Below are 16,476 nucleotides of genomic sequence, written 5' to 3'. Positions count from 1 at the left end.
TGAACTGCTAAGTTACAGGCAGCTGGCAGGCAGCAGCAGTAGCCTGCAGCACTGCCCTTTAACCACTGCGCCACGACGGCTCATGAAATAAGCAAGAGAAACTTGGCCAAACTTAGTTTAATCCTACACACTCGGGAGCAAGCTCTTGAATTCCTACTCAAGTCATGCTTAAATTTGCATTGAATTGCCCCATTAAATATTTCAAGCTGCAATCCTATTAGGGAGCAAGTCCACTGAATTTTCCTGGGGGTTCCCTTAGGTAAACTTTCATAGTTTAAACCAGATAATTTAGACAAGAAGATGGATAATGTATATGCAAAGCAGTGGATTTATAGGTTAGATGGCAGTTAATTTTTTTATATATCATTCCGCAAATGATGTTTCGGTGAAAACTGCCTGGTTAATTTTTTTTTTTCACTCCCAAATTGCAAATAAATACAAATTTCCCAAACAACAGCCATGGATTGAAGTCCCTTGCCTTGAGGCAAAGCAAAGCAAAGTGAATGTCAACAGTTAAACATTAGGTCTTGCTCAGCCTTGATTTCTTCAATCACGGTTAGCCAGAGTCATCCTAATTTTGAAAAACATTTTCTCTCACAATGATAGGAAAATCAGACCTGTATATAGATCTGTTTGGGCTGCTTTGAACAGTTCCTTTTCAAAATACCTAAGTGACATGATACATCACCTCCTTCAACTTGAAAAATGCTCTGGGAATTCTGATTTGGAAGGTTAACTTGGCCAATTTGCCTCCCAAGCACTTCTGTTTTCACTGATTCATCTATCTCAGGGATCGGCAACCTTAAACACTCCGGTTAGGGCCACAAAGGCTCTAACTGGAAGCCCCCCGTTCAATTCTGGAGCCAACTGGAAGTCCGATCCCCCATCCCTGCCCACCACACACACACAGACCATAGAGTCTCCTCCTAGCGCGGCATCCTTTTTCCTCTACCTATCCTAACTGAAAGCCCTATCAATTGTGGAGCTGACTGGCGACAGGGAGCTGCAGCAGAGGGATGAAAGAGCCACATGCGGCTCCAGAGCCACGGGTTGCCGACCCCTGATCTACCTGATTGTTTCTGTGAATGTTCTCCCGCAGGTAGCATGCCAGGGAGCGGCCCGATGATCATGGAACGCGGACAAGGTAAATGCACCTTTCAGTCTTGCTCGGAGCTTGTTATCAGCTTGGACAGTGACCGATTTGGTCTCTATAGCGGGGGTTTCCCTACACAAAGAGGGTGCAATAAATTTGCATCCCCATAATCCTTTTTAACGCAGCCCTGAAGCTCCCTCTGCTTCCATGTTAGCGGATCACGATTTCAGGCTATTGTGAAGTTGGAAGAGCGTTAAAACAGGCAGCGTAAAGCCCTATAAATAGACAGCGTAGCTTTTTTTTTTTTTTTATGAAACAAACCCACCGTGGGAAAACCAGAATCCCCTGGCCCCACCCATTTGCATGATGCAGCTCCACCCACTTTGCACCTACACACAAACACATACACACACACGTACCCTCTTAGAAATGTACCATGCGTCTCCCGGCTGTCAAAACAATTGCCACCCCCCGCAGCGTTTCCCTTTCCCGACTTCACTCGCGCGGCAATCGTCTAGCTCTCCCAGGTTTCCTGTAACTCTGTCCCCTTCGTTTCTCTTTGCGCTTAGTGGACAGTGAGAGGGATGTTTTGCCCAGTAATACGCCATCAGGTACTTTGCATGCGGAAACCAGGGAAACGCCACCTTTTGGTTGAAACTCTTCCAAAGGGAACCAACCCCTTTCGGGGTCGTGCTTGAACCAAGTTGCACCTGCTTTCTTTCATTTCGCCAGCAGAGGGCGCCGCTCGCCCACTCTTTGAGATGCTTCTTTTTTTGTTTTCTAGAATGAACATTTTCTTTGCAACAAGGAAAATGGGGCTTTGCTTTGTTCTGGTGACGGAAGCCAAAGAGGTGTATGACTGGGAACGTCCCTGCATGTTATTCCAGTTGTTGCACTCAAATGTTACGTTAACTTCTGCCCCCTTCCCCCCCCCACTACCTTTTTCCCAAAGTCCTTAAGAGCTGCCCCCATTGGCAAAAATCCCATTTTAGCCCCAAGCTCTGATCACTTCCAGGGCTGCCAAATGTCCCAGGAACTTTATCAACTGACCGTGATGTAAATATCTATCAGAAAGGTGTTGTTTTTCAATATATTTTTATCTCCTTCATTTTCTTTCCAGTCCTATCCCTGGGACAAATTGCACTATTCTCTTGAATTCATCTGGATTACCTTAAATGACTGGGTGGAAAAGAGAAGCTGTCCTCACCTCTGTTTTTGGGGGTTTTTTTTTCAGGGGTGAAATGCTCCCGGTTCGGACCGGATCGCCCGATCCGGTAGCGATGGCGGCAGGTGGTTCGGAGAACTGGTAGCAAAAATCCCTGCCACCCTCCATGTCCAGCTGAGCCGCGCGATCATCAGAGGCTTTTTTTTTTTTTTTTTACTTTTAAAAGCATTTTTTCTAAAATACCTTTGGCCAAAAAAATGCTTTTAAAAGTTAAAAAAAAAAGCCTCTGATGATCGCGCGGCTCAGCTGGGATTGTCAGAGCCTTTTAAAAGCATTTTTTTCTACAACCCCTTCGGCCGAAGAGGTTGGAGAAAAAATGCTTTTAAAAGGAAAAAAAAAAAGCCTCTGACAATCAGGCAACTCAGCTGGATTCGTCGGAGCCTTTTAAAAGCATTTTTTAAAAATGCTTTTGAAAGTTTAAAAAAAAAGTTGGCCACGCCCACCCAGTCACATTACTCCCCTCCCACCAAGCCACGCCCACAGAACTGGTAGTAACAAATTTTATGTTTCACCACTGGTTTCTTTGGTCGGAAGTAATACCTGCGGGAAGTGACGCTTCCTCTTAAGAAACCACGCAAACGGTTTTTAGCCATGCTGAGTGGGTCTTTCTGCTGTTTCTGGCATCTCCTTCTGCCCCCCCCTCCCCCAAATACTGTATGATGTTTTGAGACACATTTCTGAGGTTTCCCTAAAATTAGAACGGCAAAGTACTTAACATTTGAAAGTACTTTGCTCTTCTAGAAATGGAGACAGATGAGTTCACATTCCCCCCACCTTTAGCCCGGCCATGAAATTTGCCATGACGTGATTTGGGCTTTCCTTACTAGTTTGCCACCTTGGTGAGACAGGCAGCCATAAAAAAAAAAAAATCATCAAATCAATCAATAAAAATAAATTCTGCCCTAAATTTGGGTCTCACCCCCCCCACTTCCCCCAATCATTGGTTGGGTTTATGCATTGCATGATGTAGTAACCTGGTTTGTTTAGCATTGGGTTAGTGGGCTCTAAATGGAATTACCGTATTTTTCGGTGTATAAGACGCACTTTCCCCCCCCCCCCCAAAAAAAGTGGGTGGAAATGTCTGTGCGTCTTATAGACCGAATGATGCCGAAGCCCCGCACACCCACTGGCCCCCACCCTTCGGCCTCTGTCTTCTAGATATTTCCCTCCTTGCAGCAAACAGCCTGATCAGGTTCAGCACAGCCTGATTTAGCACGAGCAGCTGATTGGCGGTTGGATCAGCCCCCGAGCATATCACCTATCAGCTGTTCCAGGTTGTGGGGATCGCCATTGCCGCCTCCGCCTATTTTGGCCTCCACATGCCCCATTTTCGGCACGTTCCAGGCTATGGGGATAGGCGGTGGTGGTGATCCCTACCACCTCGAATGGGCCAAAAACGGGACATGTGGAGGCCAAAAATGGGGCGTGCGGAGGCGGCGATAGGTGGCAGCGGCGATGGACGGTGGCAATCCCCGCAGCCTGGAACAGCTGATAGGCGGTATTCCGGGAGGCCGATCCAACTGCCAATCAGCTGCTTGTGCTAAATTAGGCTGTGCTGAAGCTGACCAGACTGTTTGCTGTTTGCTGCAAGGAGGCAAATTCCTGGGAGGCAGAGGCAGAGGCAGATTTTTTTTTCTTGTTTTCCTCCCCAAAAGCTAGGTGCGTCTTATAGTCCGAAAAATACAGTAGCCTTTATGGTTCATGATCCCTTGCTTGTGGCTCAATGCTTAAAGAGCAAAAAACCTGGGCAAACCAATGACTTGCTAGGATGGGTGAAGGTTTTTATCAGCCATGCCAAGCAACGTTGAATCTTCCACCTATGTCACTCCGGATCAGCTTACAAATCATTAAAACCCTGGACAATAAGACAATAAGTGCCTTGAACTGGTTCTTCCATTGCAAAATGGCATTTGAAGCCAGCAATAAAATAATTCTCCAGAGATTAGAAGTCATCAGGGACATAGGCACCCGATGCCGTGTGAAAGATGTTAATTTCTTGCCTCTTAAAAACTGGGAGGCATCTAAACCTGAATCTCTTGACAGGTTTGCATGTGAGTAGAGATCCATTGTTGAGATCCCAGTTTCTAGACCCGTGATGGCGAACCTATGGCACGTATGCCACAGGTGGCACGCGGAGCCGTATCTGTGGGCACGCGAGCGTTGCCCTAGCTCAGCTCCAACACGCATGCATGCGCCGGCCACCTGATTTTTGGCCCTTCCGGGCCCACCGGAAGTCAAGAAATGGGCTGTTTCCAGCCTCTGGGGGCGCGGGGAGGCAGTTTTTGCCCTCCCCAGGCTTCTAGAAAGCTTCTGGAGGCTGGGAAGGGTGAAAAACGGGCCTTCTGGGCCCACTGGAAATGGGAAAATGGGCTGTTTCTGACCTCCAGAGGGCCTCTGGGGGGGGTGGGGAGCTGTTTTCACCCCTAGAAAGCCTCTGGTGCCTGGGGAGGGTGAAAAACGGGCCTACTGGGCCCACCATGCCATTGCGTGCCAAAAGCAGGGGCAGCGGGGGGGGGGTCACACGTGCATGTGCAGGGGGGGCAGGGCACATTGAATTATGGGTGTGGGCACATACACGCACAAACCCCTCGCGCTCCCCCCACTTTTGGCACGCGACAGCAAAAAGGTTAGCCATCACTGTTCTAGACCCTTAAGGGCTTTATTATTTATTTATTTATTTATTTATTTATTTATTTATTTATTAATTAATTAGTTCGCTTTATATGCCGCCCTTCTCCAGAGACTCAGGGCGGCTTACAATGTGTTAAGCAATAGCCTTCATACTTTTTGAATATACCTGCTTAGTAGGGCTTTCGTCCCCCGCCCCCAAGCGGTGTTCTTTTTTTATACAAAGTCAGTTTATTGCCCCCACAATCCGGGTCCTCATTTTACCTACCTCGAAAAGATGGAAGGCTGAGTCAATCTTGAGCCTGGTGAGAATTGAACTCGCAGTAATAGCAGGCAGCTGGCAGCTAAGTGCTACTTTAGCAGCAGTTTAGTCCGCTGCGCCACCAAGGCTCCTTGGTGGCAGACCATCATTTTTAATTGTGCCAGAGATGGAACAGATCATTCCTATTGGTCTCAAAAGTACCAGCAAGCCCTAAAGTTCCTCTTTCATACAAGAAAGAAATCAATTAGAACCTGCCTAGCATTTTTTTTTCATCGAGCAGCTTTTCCCATCCCTCCACGCAACCCTGCTTCCCTTAGACACTACCTCTACCTTTCCTATTAGACTAGGGCTCTCCAAACTTGGCAACTTTAAGACTTGTGGACTTCCAAGTCCCAGAATTCCCCAGCCGGCATAGCACTCTGGAGCCTTTGAAGGCAGCCTCTTACACAGTGGTCTAACGCAGGAGTCTCCAAGCGTGTAGCTGGCCGAGGAATTCTGGGAGTTGAAGTCCACGTGTCTTAAAGCTGCCAAGTTTGGAGACCCCCGTGTCAGGGGCTGCTTTCAAAGGCTCGCTTCTCTCCGGAGAGATAACCAGAAGACATGTTCTAGCCGGGCGTCTGCATGCATGTGGCGGGGTGCCTCTCCTATTGATGTGACGGCTCTTTCTCCCTCTCTTCCTGCTACCCGGCCAGGGAACCTGCAGCTCTCTCCTGTGGGACCTGCCAGGCCTGCCTCTATTGAACGTGTTCAAGGTACCAGCAGTTGCCATTGGCCTCACCCTTGCTTGTGGCACCCTGCAAAGATACGGGCGAGACTCGTGCGCACAAAAATGTGTATCTTCTGTTAGGTAGAGCCACAATGAAGTGGCAGGTATGGCTTTTAGGTTGTCGTGGCCCGCCAGCAGCCAGTGGAGCTGGCGACAGTGAGGAGGTTGGGGAGGAACATGGGCCAGTCCTGGAGTCTGGGGAAGGCTCTGATGAGGGTTCTGCGTGGGAGGCAGAGAGGGGGCCAGGGCCGTATGCCAGTTATGGAGTCAGAGGAATCAGTGAGGCAGACGAACAGCTGGAGCCTGTTCCCAATGACATCTGTAACTCTAACTATGGGGCAGGAGAAAGTCTCCACCTAGTGCTAGCCAAAAGTGGGATTGCGTCTGATGAATATTTTGCGCTGACGTATCATTGGGCTGCCAAAAACGTTTGAAACCCCTCCTAAGTATTCTTAACACAATTCGTGCATCTTTTTTTCTTACTCAACCGCGCTTTCTCCTTCTCTCTCCTTTAAATTGGTGTCCCCATCCCTGTTTAACAATTAGATTATTGTTTCTCAACCTTGGCAACTTTTTAAGATATGTGGACTTCAACTCCCAGAATTCCCTACACTGTATGAGTTAAAAGTCCGCATGTCTTAAAATTGTCAAGTTTTAAGAAGCACCTTGGGGTAACTTTGGGCTCCTTTTTGTCGATTATAGTTCCCCAGCACCTCAGGTGTATTATAGAAAATAATATGATGCTGGAGTACCAAACCCCTATGTACTTGAACAACTTGTTGGACGAATGGATTCTTTTTAAGGATCAAAGAAGCATATACAGGTGTAGGTGCCATTTAAAATGCATAGGAGCAGACGCTCAATCCATTTTAAGTGTGCACACGAATACATTATAATAGGTGCCAGGGGGAGCTAATTAAAATCTTTATACTTGTGCTGTTCAGAACAGATGCGACTATGTCAAAACAAGCTGGATCTTCTATGCGTGTGGGAAGCTTGTCTTTTCTCGAGTCTATTTATCCTTGGTAAGGGAGAATATAGAGGGATGCGGTGGCTCAGTGGCTAAGACGCTGAGCTTGTCGATCAAAAGGTCGGCAGTTCAGCGGTTCGAATCCCTAGTGCCACGTAACGGGATGAGCTCCCGTTACTTGTCCCAGCTTCTGCCCGCCTAGCAGTTTGAAAGCCTGGAAAAAATGCAAGTCGAAAAATAGGGACCACCTTTGGTGGGAAGGTAACAGCGCTCCGTGCGCCTTCGGCATTGAGTCATGCCGGCCACATGACCACGGAGACGTCTTCGGACAGCGCTGGCTCTTTGGCTTTGAAACGGAGATGAGCAGCGCCCCCTAGAGGTGGGAACGACTAGCACATATGTGCGAGGGGAACCTTTACCTTTTAAGGGAGAATATGTGTGATTAGGGAAACGAGCACTGTAGTCTGTATGGAGGCAGTTCATAAGCTCTGCAGGCCCTTCACCCCAGTGTAGGCTTCCTTTTACGTAAAGTGGGTATGTGATGGGAGAAGCACCTCAGTTCCAAACTTGCTGAACCGTAGGATTATAAGCAGTTTTCTCTTTCTGACCTTCAAAGCCCTCTCTTTGCCTCCTTGACAGTACCTATGCCGGACCCACGAGCCCCTATGCACCGGGGGCCAATGCCAGCTAGTGGGCCACCACCCCGAGGCCTTCTGGGAGATGCCCCCAATGACCCACGGGGAGGCACGTTGCTCTCGGTCACAGGAGACGTGGAGCCCAGGTAGGCAGGTGGGAACAGAGATGCCTATTTAGGGGGGGGTCTTCTTCTAAGGGACCAGAAAGCAGGCTGGTTTTAGCAATGGGAGAATTAGAGGTTGCAAACAAAGCCGTTGCTTTAACAGAGGGATTCAATCAAGATCAAAGGAGGTACTAATACCACTCTATAAAGCCTTAGTAAGACCACACCTAGAATCCTGCATCCCGTTTTGGTCACCACACTATAAAAAAGGTGTTGAGACTCTAGAAAGAGTGCAGAGAAGAGCAACCAGGAGGATTAGGGGACTGGAGGCTAAAACATATGATGAACGGTTGCAGGAACTGGGCATGGCTAGTCTAGTGAAGAGAAGGACCAGGGGAGACATGGTAGCAATATTCCAATATTTGAGGGGCTGCCACAGAGGAGAAAGGGGGGCAAGCTATTTTCCAAGGCACCCGAAGGCCAGACAAGGAATAATGGATGGAAACTGACCAAGGAGAGATTCAACCTGGAAATGAGGAGACATTTTCTGACATTGAGAACCATCAACCAAAGGAACAGCCTCTCTAGGAGTCTCTGGAGGCTGGGGACAGCAAAAAAACTCACTTTCTGTCCAACCTGAAGTTGGGAAATGGGCCATTTCTGGCCTCCGGGCGGGTGGGGGAAGGCTGTTTTTGCCCTCCCCAGAATCATAGAGAGGCTCTGGAGCCAGGTGAGAGATAAAAACAGGCCTACTGGGCCATTGTGTGCCGGGAGCAGAGCACATAGAATTATGGGTGTGGGCACGTGGGCACACGACCCCCCCTTCTCCTGGCACACGATGGCAAAAAGGTTAGCCCTCACTGGTGTAGGGTCTCCTGCTTGAGCAGGGGGTTGGACTAGATGACCTATAAGGTTCCTTCCAACTCTGTTAATCTCTTAATCTGTCTGTTTCCATTCCCCCCTTCCCCCTCTCCTCTTTGCCTGTAGAGCTCAAGTGGGAGCTTAATTCCAATTCTTTCCCTCCCTCCTGTGGTCTTGTCCTTATGCAAAGTTCTTGCAAGACGGCAATCTCTTCTTTAGGCTTCCCGACCAGACTTCCAAGCTGGCCCTCACCTGATTTGTGCTTGCCCTGAACCCAGATTGTGTCCTTAACTCGGTTCATTGCCCAAGCTCCAGAATCAGGCTTGGATCGCCCATCGTAACTGAGCCCCTTTTTTATTTACGAGGTGGGGAATCTTCTCTGGGGCTTTTAACCTGGCATCTGATGTCTCCTTTCTTCCCTCCTCGCCTTTTCTGCAGAGGTTACCTCGGGCCACCCCACCAGGGACCACCAATGCACCACATGCCCGCACACGACAGCCGTGGGCTGCCTCCCCATGAAATGAGAGGCGGACCAATGGGAGAGCCACGTCCCCTGATGGGAGAACCACGAGGGCCCTTGATGGATGGCCGAGGTAAAAGGGAGGCAGGCGACGACAGGAAGGCTTTTGACATAGATGGAACCGTTCCCGTAGGACGTCAGAAGAAGGATGAGCTCAAGATGATGTAGGAATACTTTGCGAAGCCTGTGGCCTGACAGGCGTTACAGAATAGTCATTCTGAGCTGCGTAGTCAGTAGTGACAGATGCTAGGAGTTGTTGCTCGGCAACATCTGGTCCATAGATTCCCATCACGCTGTTCTAGCAGATGCAAGAATATATATATATATATAAGCGGTTCTCCTACAACTCGGCTGTACCGTAGTAAGCCGAAACCAAAAGGATTTTTCAGAACAAAATTCAAACCTGGTTTTATAGTTCGATCCCCCCGTATTTCAAATTGCAACAGCCCGCAAGCATTTTTGCGTCTGTGCTGGAGTGGGTCCTTTGCCGACCTTGGTGGGTAGCTCCTACTTTTGCCTCTTTGCCCGTACGGTAGAACCTGTGTAAGACGTACCTTCCTTCCTTTTATGTAGGTGGACGAGACCCAAGGGGCATGGAGCCCAGAGTGATGGATGGCCGGGGCATGGAGCCCAGAGTGATGGATGGCCGGGGCATGGAGCCCAGAGGCATGGAGCCTAGAGGCATGGAGCCCAGAGTGATGGATGCGAGGGGCATGGAGCCCAGAGGAATGGAGTCCAGAGTCATGGATGCGAGGGGCATGGAGCCCAGAGGAATGGAGTCCAGAGTCATGGATGCAAGAGGCATAGAACCTCGTGGAATGGAGCCCCCCAGGGGGATGGAACCTCCCAGGGGCATGGAACCCCCCAGGGGCATGGAGCCCCCCAGGGGCATGGAACCCCCCAGGGGCATGGAGCCCCCCAGGGGCATGGAGCCTCCCAGGGGCATGGAACCCCCCAGGGGCATGGAGCCCCCCAGGGGCATGGAGCCTCCTAGGGGCATGGAGCCCCCTAGAGGCATGGAGCCAAGGGGTATGGAGCCCCCTAGAGGAATGGAGCCCAGAGGCCCAGGAATGGAGCCCAGAGGCCCAGGAATGGAGACCAGGGGACCTGGTCCGAACCCCAGGGGCCCAATGACCAGTGCAATTCAAGGTCCGGGGCCTCTGAATATGGGATCAGCTGGCCCACAAGGCCCTCGACAGGTAGGTGAAGACTGCACCCGAGACAAAACACTTGATACTTGGACGATGTCTCCCCCCCTGCACCCCCCCACCCCCGATTACAATCTTTTAAAGCAGACAGGACGGTCGCATGCCAACTGCATTGGAGCTGGTGGGAAATTGCCTGCAACAATTGGACAGGGAGACCCCCCCCCAGTACCGTGATGGTGAATCTATGGCACGCGTGCGACAGGTGGCACACAGAGCCATATCGTTGGGTCATTTCTAGCCTCGGAGGGGGTGCGGAAGGCTGTTTTTGCCCTCCCCAGGCTCCCAGAAAGGCTTTGGAGCCTGGGGAGAGCGAAAAACAGGCCTACGGACCATCGTGTGCCAAAAGTGGGGGTTACGGTTAGGGTTAGGGGTAAGAGCACGGGGGAGGGTCGTGCGCGCAGGCGCGGGGGAGGGGTGCATTGAATTATGGGTGTGGGCACGTGCGCGTGTAAACCCCCCCCGCCCGCGCACTCCCCCCGCTTTTAGCACGCGACAGCAAAAGGGTTAGCCATCATTGCCCTAGGATGAATTCAGCCTGCAGGGGGTGACCGAACACCAGCTATAATTCAGCCAATAGCAGGCCAAGAGGTTTCCCTCCAATAGCCCTGGGTTTGTTTTCATTAAACGGCTGTCACCCAGTCAGCTACCTCATGACCCAAAACACCAACTCCAGCGAGTTTGCCAATGAAGATAATTGGTCATCTGGAAAATCTGAAAAGGGAAGTCTGTCTTCCTGTACAGGACTTAACTGTCCATCAGGACATTGGCTGTAATAAAGGGGTGGGATGGGGTGGGTGGACCGGACTGGGTCTGCACTGGTTCTGGCAACGCAGAACGAACCTTCCGTGCACCAGTTGGCTGCAGGCTGCAGACCACCTATACTGGGTGTCGGCAACCCGTCAGCTCTGGATCCGCATGTGGCTCTTTCGTCCATCGGCTGTGGCTCCCTGTCAGGTGATCCCACCATTGGCTGGCCCTGTCCCTCAGCCTCCCCTCCCAGTCGCTCGACATGTGAAGCTGGGCAGGAGAGCACGGAGAGAGAGAGAAAAAGACAGAGAGAGAGAGAGAGAGAGAGACAGTGAGAGAAAGAGAGAGCAGACAGAGACAGACAGAGGGAGAGATACCCGTTTCCCGCAGAAAAAAAAACACCGGGAGCCACAAAACCTGGGTAGGTGTGGCTGGGGGGGTCATGTGACTGGATGGGAGTGAGTGACGTTGAGTTGGCCACACCCACCCAGGTTTTGTGGCTCCCGGTGTTTTTTTTTTTTCTGTGGGAAATGGGCCCAAATTTGAGTGTTTCTGGGCTCTTTGAGTGTTTAAGGTTGCGTACCCCTGACCTATACAGATAATCCTTGACCTATGGCCATAATGGAACCTGCTCATTACAGTCATGCGTCATAACAGTTGTAAAATACGACCAACCCGATTATACGACCTTTTTTTTTGCGGCAGTTTTGGAAGACTGCTATCATGTCTCCCCGGATCCTTCTCTTCTCTTCACTAGACTAGCCATGGCCAGTTCCTGCAACCGTTCATCGTACATTTTAGCCTCCAGTCCCCTAATCATCTTGGTTGCTCTTCTCTGCACTCTTCAACATCTTTTTTATAGTGTGGTGACCAAAACTGGATGCAGGATTCTAGGTGTGGCCTTACTAAGGCTTTACAGAGTGGTATTATTTATTTATTTATTTATTGGTTCGATTTATATGCCGCCCTTCTCCGGAGACTCAGGGTGGCTTACAATGCGTTAAGCAATAGCCTTCATACTTTTTGTATATACCTGCTTAGTAGGGCTTTCGGCTCCCCCTAAGCGGTGTTCTATTTTTATACAAAGTCAATTTATTGCCCCCACAATCCGGGTCCTCATTAATACCTCCCTTGATTTTGACTGAATCCCATCTGTCGTGCTGCATGCCGGGAACCAACAATAAGAGGCTGTTGGTGATAGGAGACCTTGTCTGTCCTCCCCTGATGCCAGGTCTCCCAAGATGCCAGCCACTTCCAGAGAAGATCGAGTGGCTCTTTCCAAAACGGTCATTTCGCGTGCTGCCAGATCCTCCCCCACTCCACCCCTCCCCCTCCCCGCAATTATAGCTGGGTTAGATTGTGAAACACGTTGAGCAAACAGCACCTGGTGTGCTTTTAAGTGGCTGCTCGATGGCCGGAATGAGTTTTTAAATCTTTTAAAAGATGCAGGCGGCTTGCCAACAATGCGGTTTGCTGCTAAATTTTAGCTCTAGGCAGAAGAAATGGGGCTGGATCTGTTTGCGCACACACCTCTATTCTGAAAAGTCCAGCACTGTAAAAAATAAAATAAAAAACTCTGGCTGCTTCTTTTAACTAAAAACCCCGGGCGTTGTCCAAGTCAAAATGCAGCTGCCTTAGAGTGATCGTTTCATATCCATGCGTTGAAATTGACCATGCCTTTATCAAGAGCTGTTCGTAGAAATAACGCAGCTGGCTCCACGACTCTTTTTAACCTGATAATCGAAGCTTTTTGTTGTCATTAAAAGAATCATTCCACACCCACCCACCCACCAAGACGTGGACTAGAAAAACCCATCCGTCGGCAGAAAGGACGACGGCCAAAGCTTTGGGTTTTTTGAAATCTGCGGTGCGAAATTAAAATTTGCTGAGGCAAGAGGTCAGGTCTTCACATTATCCTCTTGTCTGATGGATTTGCAGCGCACCTCCATTATCTCCTTCCCCCCCCCCCCCGCGCGGCCCCCACCCTTGTTTCTCGTTCAGAGATAATTACTCTTTTCTCAGACTGTCAATTCCACTTTGGCTCGGCAGGGCAGTAAATCTGAAATACCTTCTGTCTTCTCAGGTTCCTAATATGCCAGGGACGACAATGCAGCAGGCTGGAGCCATGGCAGGTGGAGCGGTACAGCCTGCAGCCCAACCTGGAGGCTTCAGCCCTGGGCAAAACCAAGTCACACCCCAGGATCATGAAAAGGTAAAAAGCCCGACCTTGATTTCTTTCTAATCAAGTTTATGTTTAATCAAGTGAACCTTCAGAGTTAGTTTAATGTCAGGATTCCAAGTAATACACCCATAGCAAGCAGAACTCCGGAGCAGATAAGATTCCTCAAAGATTGGATATATCATATTGGCACAAATCTGGTGAAAACCAACTCTAAAGGTTCCCACAGTTTTCACCTAATTAAAAGTGAAAGTTTGTCACTTTCTCAAAACAATCACATGGCCCAATCACGTCTCTGTCTGGTTGCCTGGTGACGTCACTCTGCCTTCCTCCCACCCGGTGCGAGAACGTCCTTGGTTCCCAAGAGAAAGTATTTTGTTTTGGCTACAAAAACCCAGCAGTCTCAAATCCCTTAATCCCTCAGCTCCAGTGTGGCAACACTGATGCTTTCAAGATGCCTTCGGTCAAGTCAGCTTCAAGGTTGACAACGGTGTGTTTTTCCCCCTGGCAGCTGTCAATCCTTCCGAAGTGAGCCAACGGAGGAAAGTACAATCAAAGTGTTAGTTCTAACCTTTTAAAGACTTTTGCCTGGACATTTTAAAACAGGGTTTTAGACCAGAAATATACCCTGTTCTGCTCCCCTGAGGTTGGACGATGCTTTCTGCACCATTATTTTTATTGCTTCTTTTCAGTGGTGTTTAGTGCTTGTTTCTGAGGCTGTTAGCCACGCCCAGGACAAGAGCAAAGAAAGGCTTTGAATTTGTGCAGAATCCTTTCTCCTCTCCTCTAACTCTCACTTAAGAGACATTTGATGCCCGTTTCAAATCTGGTTCTTAATGTGCTTTAGAAATGCCAATTAAGCCGAGTTATGATTTATTTTCCTTTTTTACACTGTCCATTAATGATTCATCAAGTATTAATGGGGCCTGTTGGTATTTTCTTCTATAAGGCCTTGGCCTGCAGCAGAGGGAGGTAGTCAGCTACCATGTTTCCCCGAAAATAAGACCCTGTCTTATATTTTTTTGAACCCCGAAATAAGCGCTTGGCCTTATTTTTGGGGTGGTCTTATTATTTTGGGGTGCATGGAGCAAGATGGAACTCCTCTTGCTGTCTTACCTGATTTCCAGCTCTGCGTTTAAATATTTTCAGGGCGGGCTTATTTTCGGGGGGGGAGGCTTATTTTAGCGCATGCGCTCAAAAGCCCAATTGGGTTTATTATCAGGGGATGTCTTATTTTCGGGGAAACGGCAGATTTAGCAACAGACTTATATACCGCTTTACAGTACTTTTACAGCCTTCTCTAAGCAGTTTTACAGAGTCAGCATAATGCCCCCAACTATCTGGGTCCTCATTTTACTGACCTCGGAAAGATGGAAAGCTTGAGCTGGTCAGGATCCTTGAGCCGGTCAGGATCGAACCGAATTAGTCTGCAATGCTGCATTCTAACCACTGTACCACCATGGCTCTGGTGGAGGTAGGTAGGTAGGTAGGTAGGTAGATAGATAGATAGATAGATAGATGATAGATAGATAGATAGATAGATAGATAGATAGATAGATAGATAGATAGATGATAGCAATAGCACTTAGACTTATATACCATTTCACTGTGCTTTACAGCCCTCTTTAAGCGGTTTATAGAGAGTCAGCCTATTGCCCACAACTATCTGGGTCCTCATTTTACCCATTTCGGAAGGATGGAAGGCCGAGTCAACCTTGAGCCGCTCAGAATTGAACTCCTGGCAGTGAGCAGTGAGTTAGCCCTGTAGTACTGCATTCTAACCACTGCGCCACCATGGCTCTTTATGAAAGAATATCCCCCACCAATTCCAAATGAAGATCATAAGTCTACACCAGAAAAGCAGAATCCATCAAGGCTTCCCCTGTCTGGTTTGTCATTTTTTCCCCTCTTTTCCACTTCTCCACAGGCAGCCCTCATTATGCAAGTTCTCCAGCTGACAGCCGACCAGATCGCCATGCTGCCTCCCGAACAGAGGCAGAGCATTCTCATTTTGAAGGAGCAGATACAGAAATCGACTGGTGCCCCATGATCCACATTCCTTGGGTAACGATGGGATTTAAGCAGGGGAGGAGGAGCAGCAGGGAAATAGCACCGTTTTTCTGTAAAATGGCACGAAATCTTTGGCGCTCAGGCGAATTCCCTTTGCAAGCCCTCTTCAAGCTTGAAAAAAATCCTTCCTGTTCTAGCCCTGATTTGGTTTTTAACTTCTATACCCACATTTTTGTTGTGGCCCGCCGGCGGCAGCAGAACTGGCAGCAGAGTCGGACAGTGAGGAGGTTGGGGAGGAACATGGGCCAGTCCTGCGGGCTGGGGAAAGCTCAGATGAGGGCTCTGCATCAGAGGCAGAGAGGGAGCTAAACAGCAGCGAGGCAGAGGAACAACTCGAGCCTGTTCCCAGTGTGCGCATGCGCAGAGCTGCCAGAAGACAAGAACAACTAAGAAAGCAGGGTCGACTTGGGAGTAAAACCACACCTTGGAGGTGATTGGCCCCTCCCATAGGAAACAAAAGAGGAGCGAACGGGGAGTGGGCTTTTGCAGGAAACAATTCGGTTGGTTGGTCATTTCAAGAGTGGAAAGTTCTGTTCATGACTATAAGAGACTCTGTGCCAAGTTTTGCCTTGCCCTGCATTTGGACACTAGTTATCTGGCAGCTTTCCAAGCAAGATAAGGTCTGTGTTGATAAATATTCCTCTGAAAGACTGTTTGGCAAGCCTTGCTGACTGTGAATGAAAGAAATTCACAGTCGCATAAATAAAAGGGATTTTGCCGGGAACAAGACTCTGCGTCATGCTTTTTAAGGAAGCCTAGGTCAGAACAATTTTAATCTATTATAATCATATTTTAATAGTAAATAAGTAATATTTTAATAGTAAGTGAAGGTAAGTGAAATAATAGTCTCTTATAATATTAGTACACACGCATACCTAATATCATTCTATCTCATTGCAGATTTAATTTTCATTGCTTTTGTTATTCCCATCTTTTTGCTTTCAGGTTGAAATGTCCTTTTTTATTTTCTGCAGGGGAGAAAACGGGGGTATTACCCCCCCCCTTTTTTTTTAACACTGTCCTTTTTATTCTTACAGGCTTAAGAAATCCTTTGAATGAAATTCAGCCCTGGATGGAAGTGACACTGAAGGCAGCTCACAGATCCTTCCCTCGTCTGATCCAAATCAGAAAGGAGAAGGGAGTTTCTTGTTCCCCCCCCCATTGTTTCCACTCTTGTCTCTCAAATAAAACTATGTTCCATAGTTGAA

At 48.8% G+C, this 16,476-nt stretch overlaps 1 protein-coding gene across 3 annotated transcripts in view; it reads left to right on the top strand.

Annotated features, from left to right (window-relative positions):
• CSTF2 (cleavage stimulation factor subunit 2) overlaps window positions 1-16,476 on the top strand; it is a 21,903-nt gene extending 5,427 nt beyond the window's left edge. Inside the window, exons 8-15 of one of the 3 annotated variants that reach the window (XM_087877473.1) lie at window positions 1,100-1,144; window positions 5,901-5,960; window positions 7,584-7,725; window positions 8,983-9,137; window positions 9,638-10,263; window positions 13,103-13,231; window positions 15,126-15,262; window positions 16,306-16,476. In XM_087877473.1, coding sequence (XP_087733599.1) covers window positions 1,100-1,144; window positions 5,901-5,960; window positions 7,584-7,725; window positions 8,983-9,137; window positions 9,638-10,263; window positions 13,103-13,231; window positions 15,126-15,248 — 1,280 coding nt within the window. In that variant the 3' untranslated portion in view covers window positions 15,249-15,262; window positions 16,306-16,476. The remainder of the gene's footprint in view (window positions 1-1,099; window positions 1,145-5,900; window positions 5,961-7,583; window positions 7,726-8,982; window positions 9,138-9,637; window positions 10,264-13,102; window positions 13,232-15,125; window positions 15,263-16,305) is intronic. The other 2 variants (XM_087877474.1, XM_087877476.1) reach the window with 2 other exon arrangements.

The sequence above is a fragment of the Pantherophis guttatus genome, chromosome 12 (assembly GCF_059756535.1).
Source record: "Pantherophis guttatus breed Tessera chromosome 12, ASM5975653v1, whole genome shotgun sequence".
Classification (NCBI taxonomy): Eukaryota; Metazoa; Chordata; class Lepidosauria; order Squamata; family Colubridae; genus Pantherophis; species Pantherophis guttatus.
This window is presented reverse-complemented; position numbering and strand designations above follow the sequence as displayed.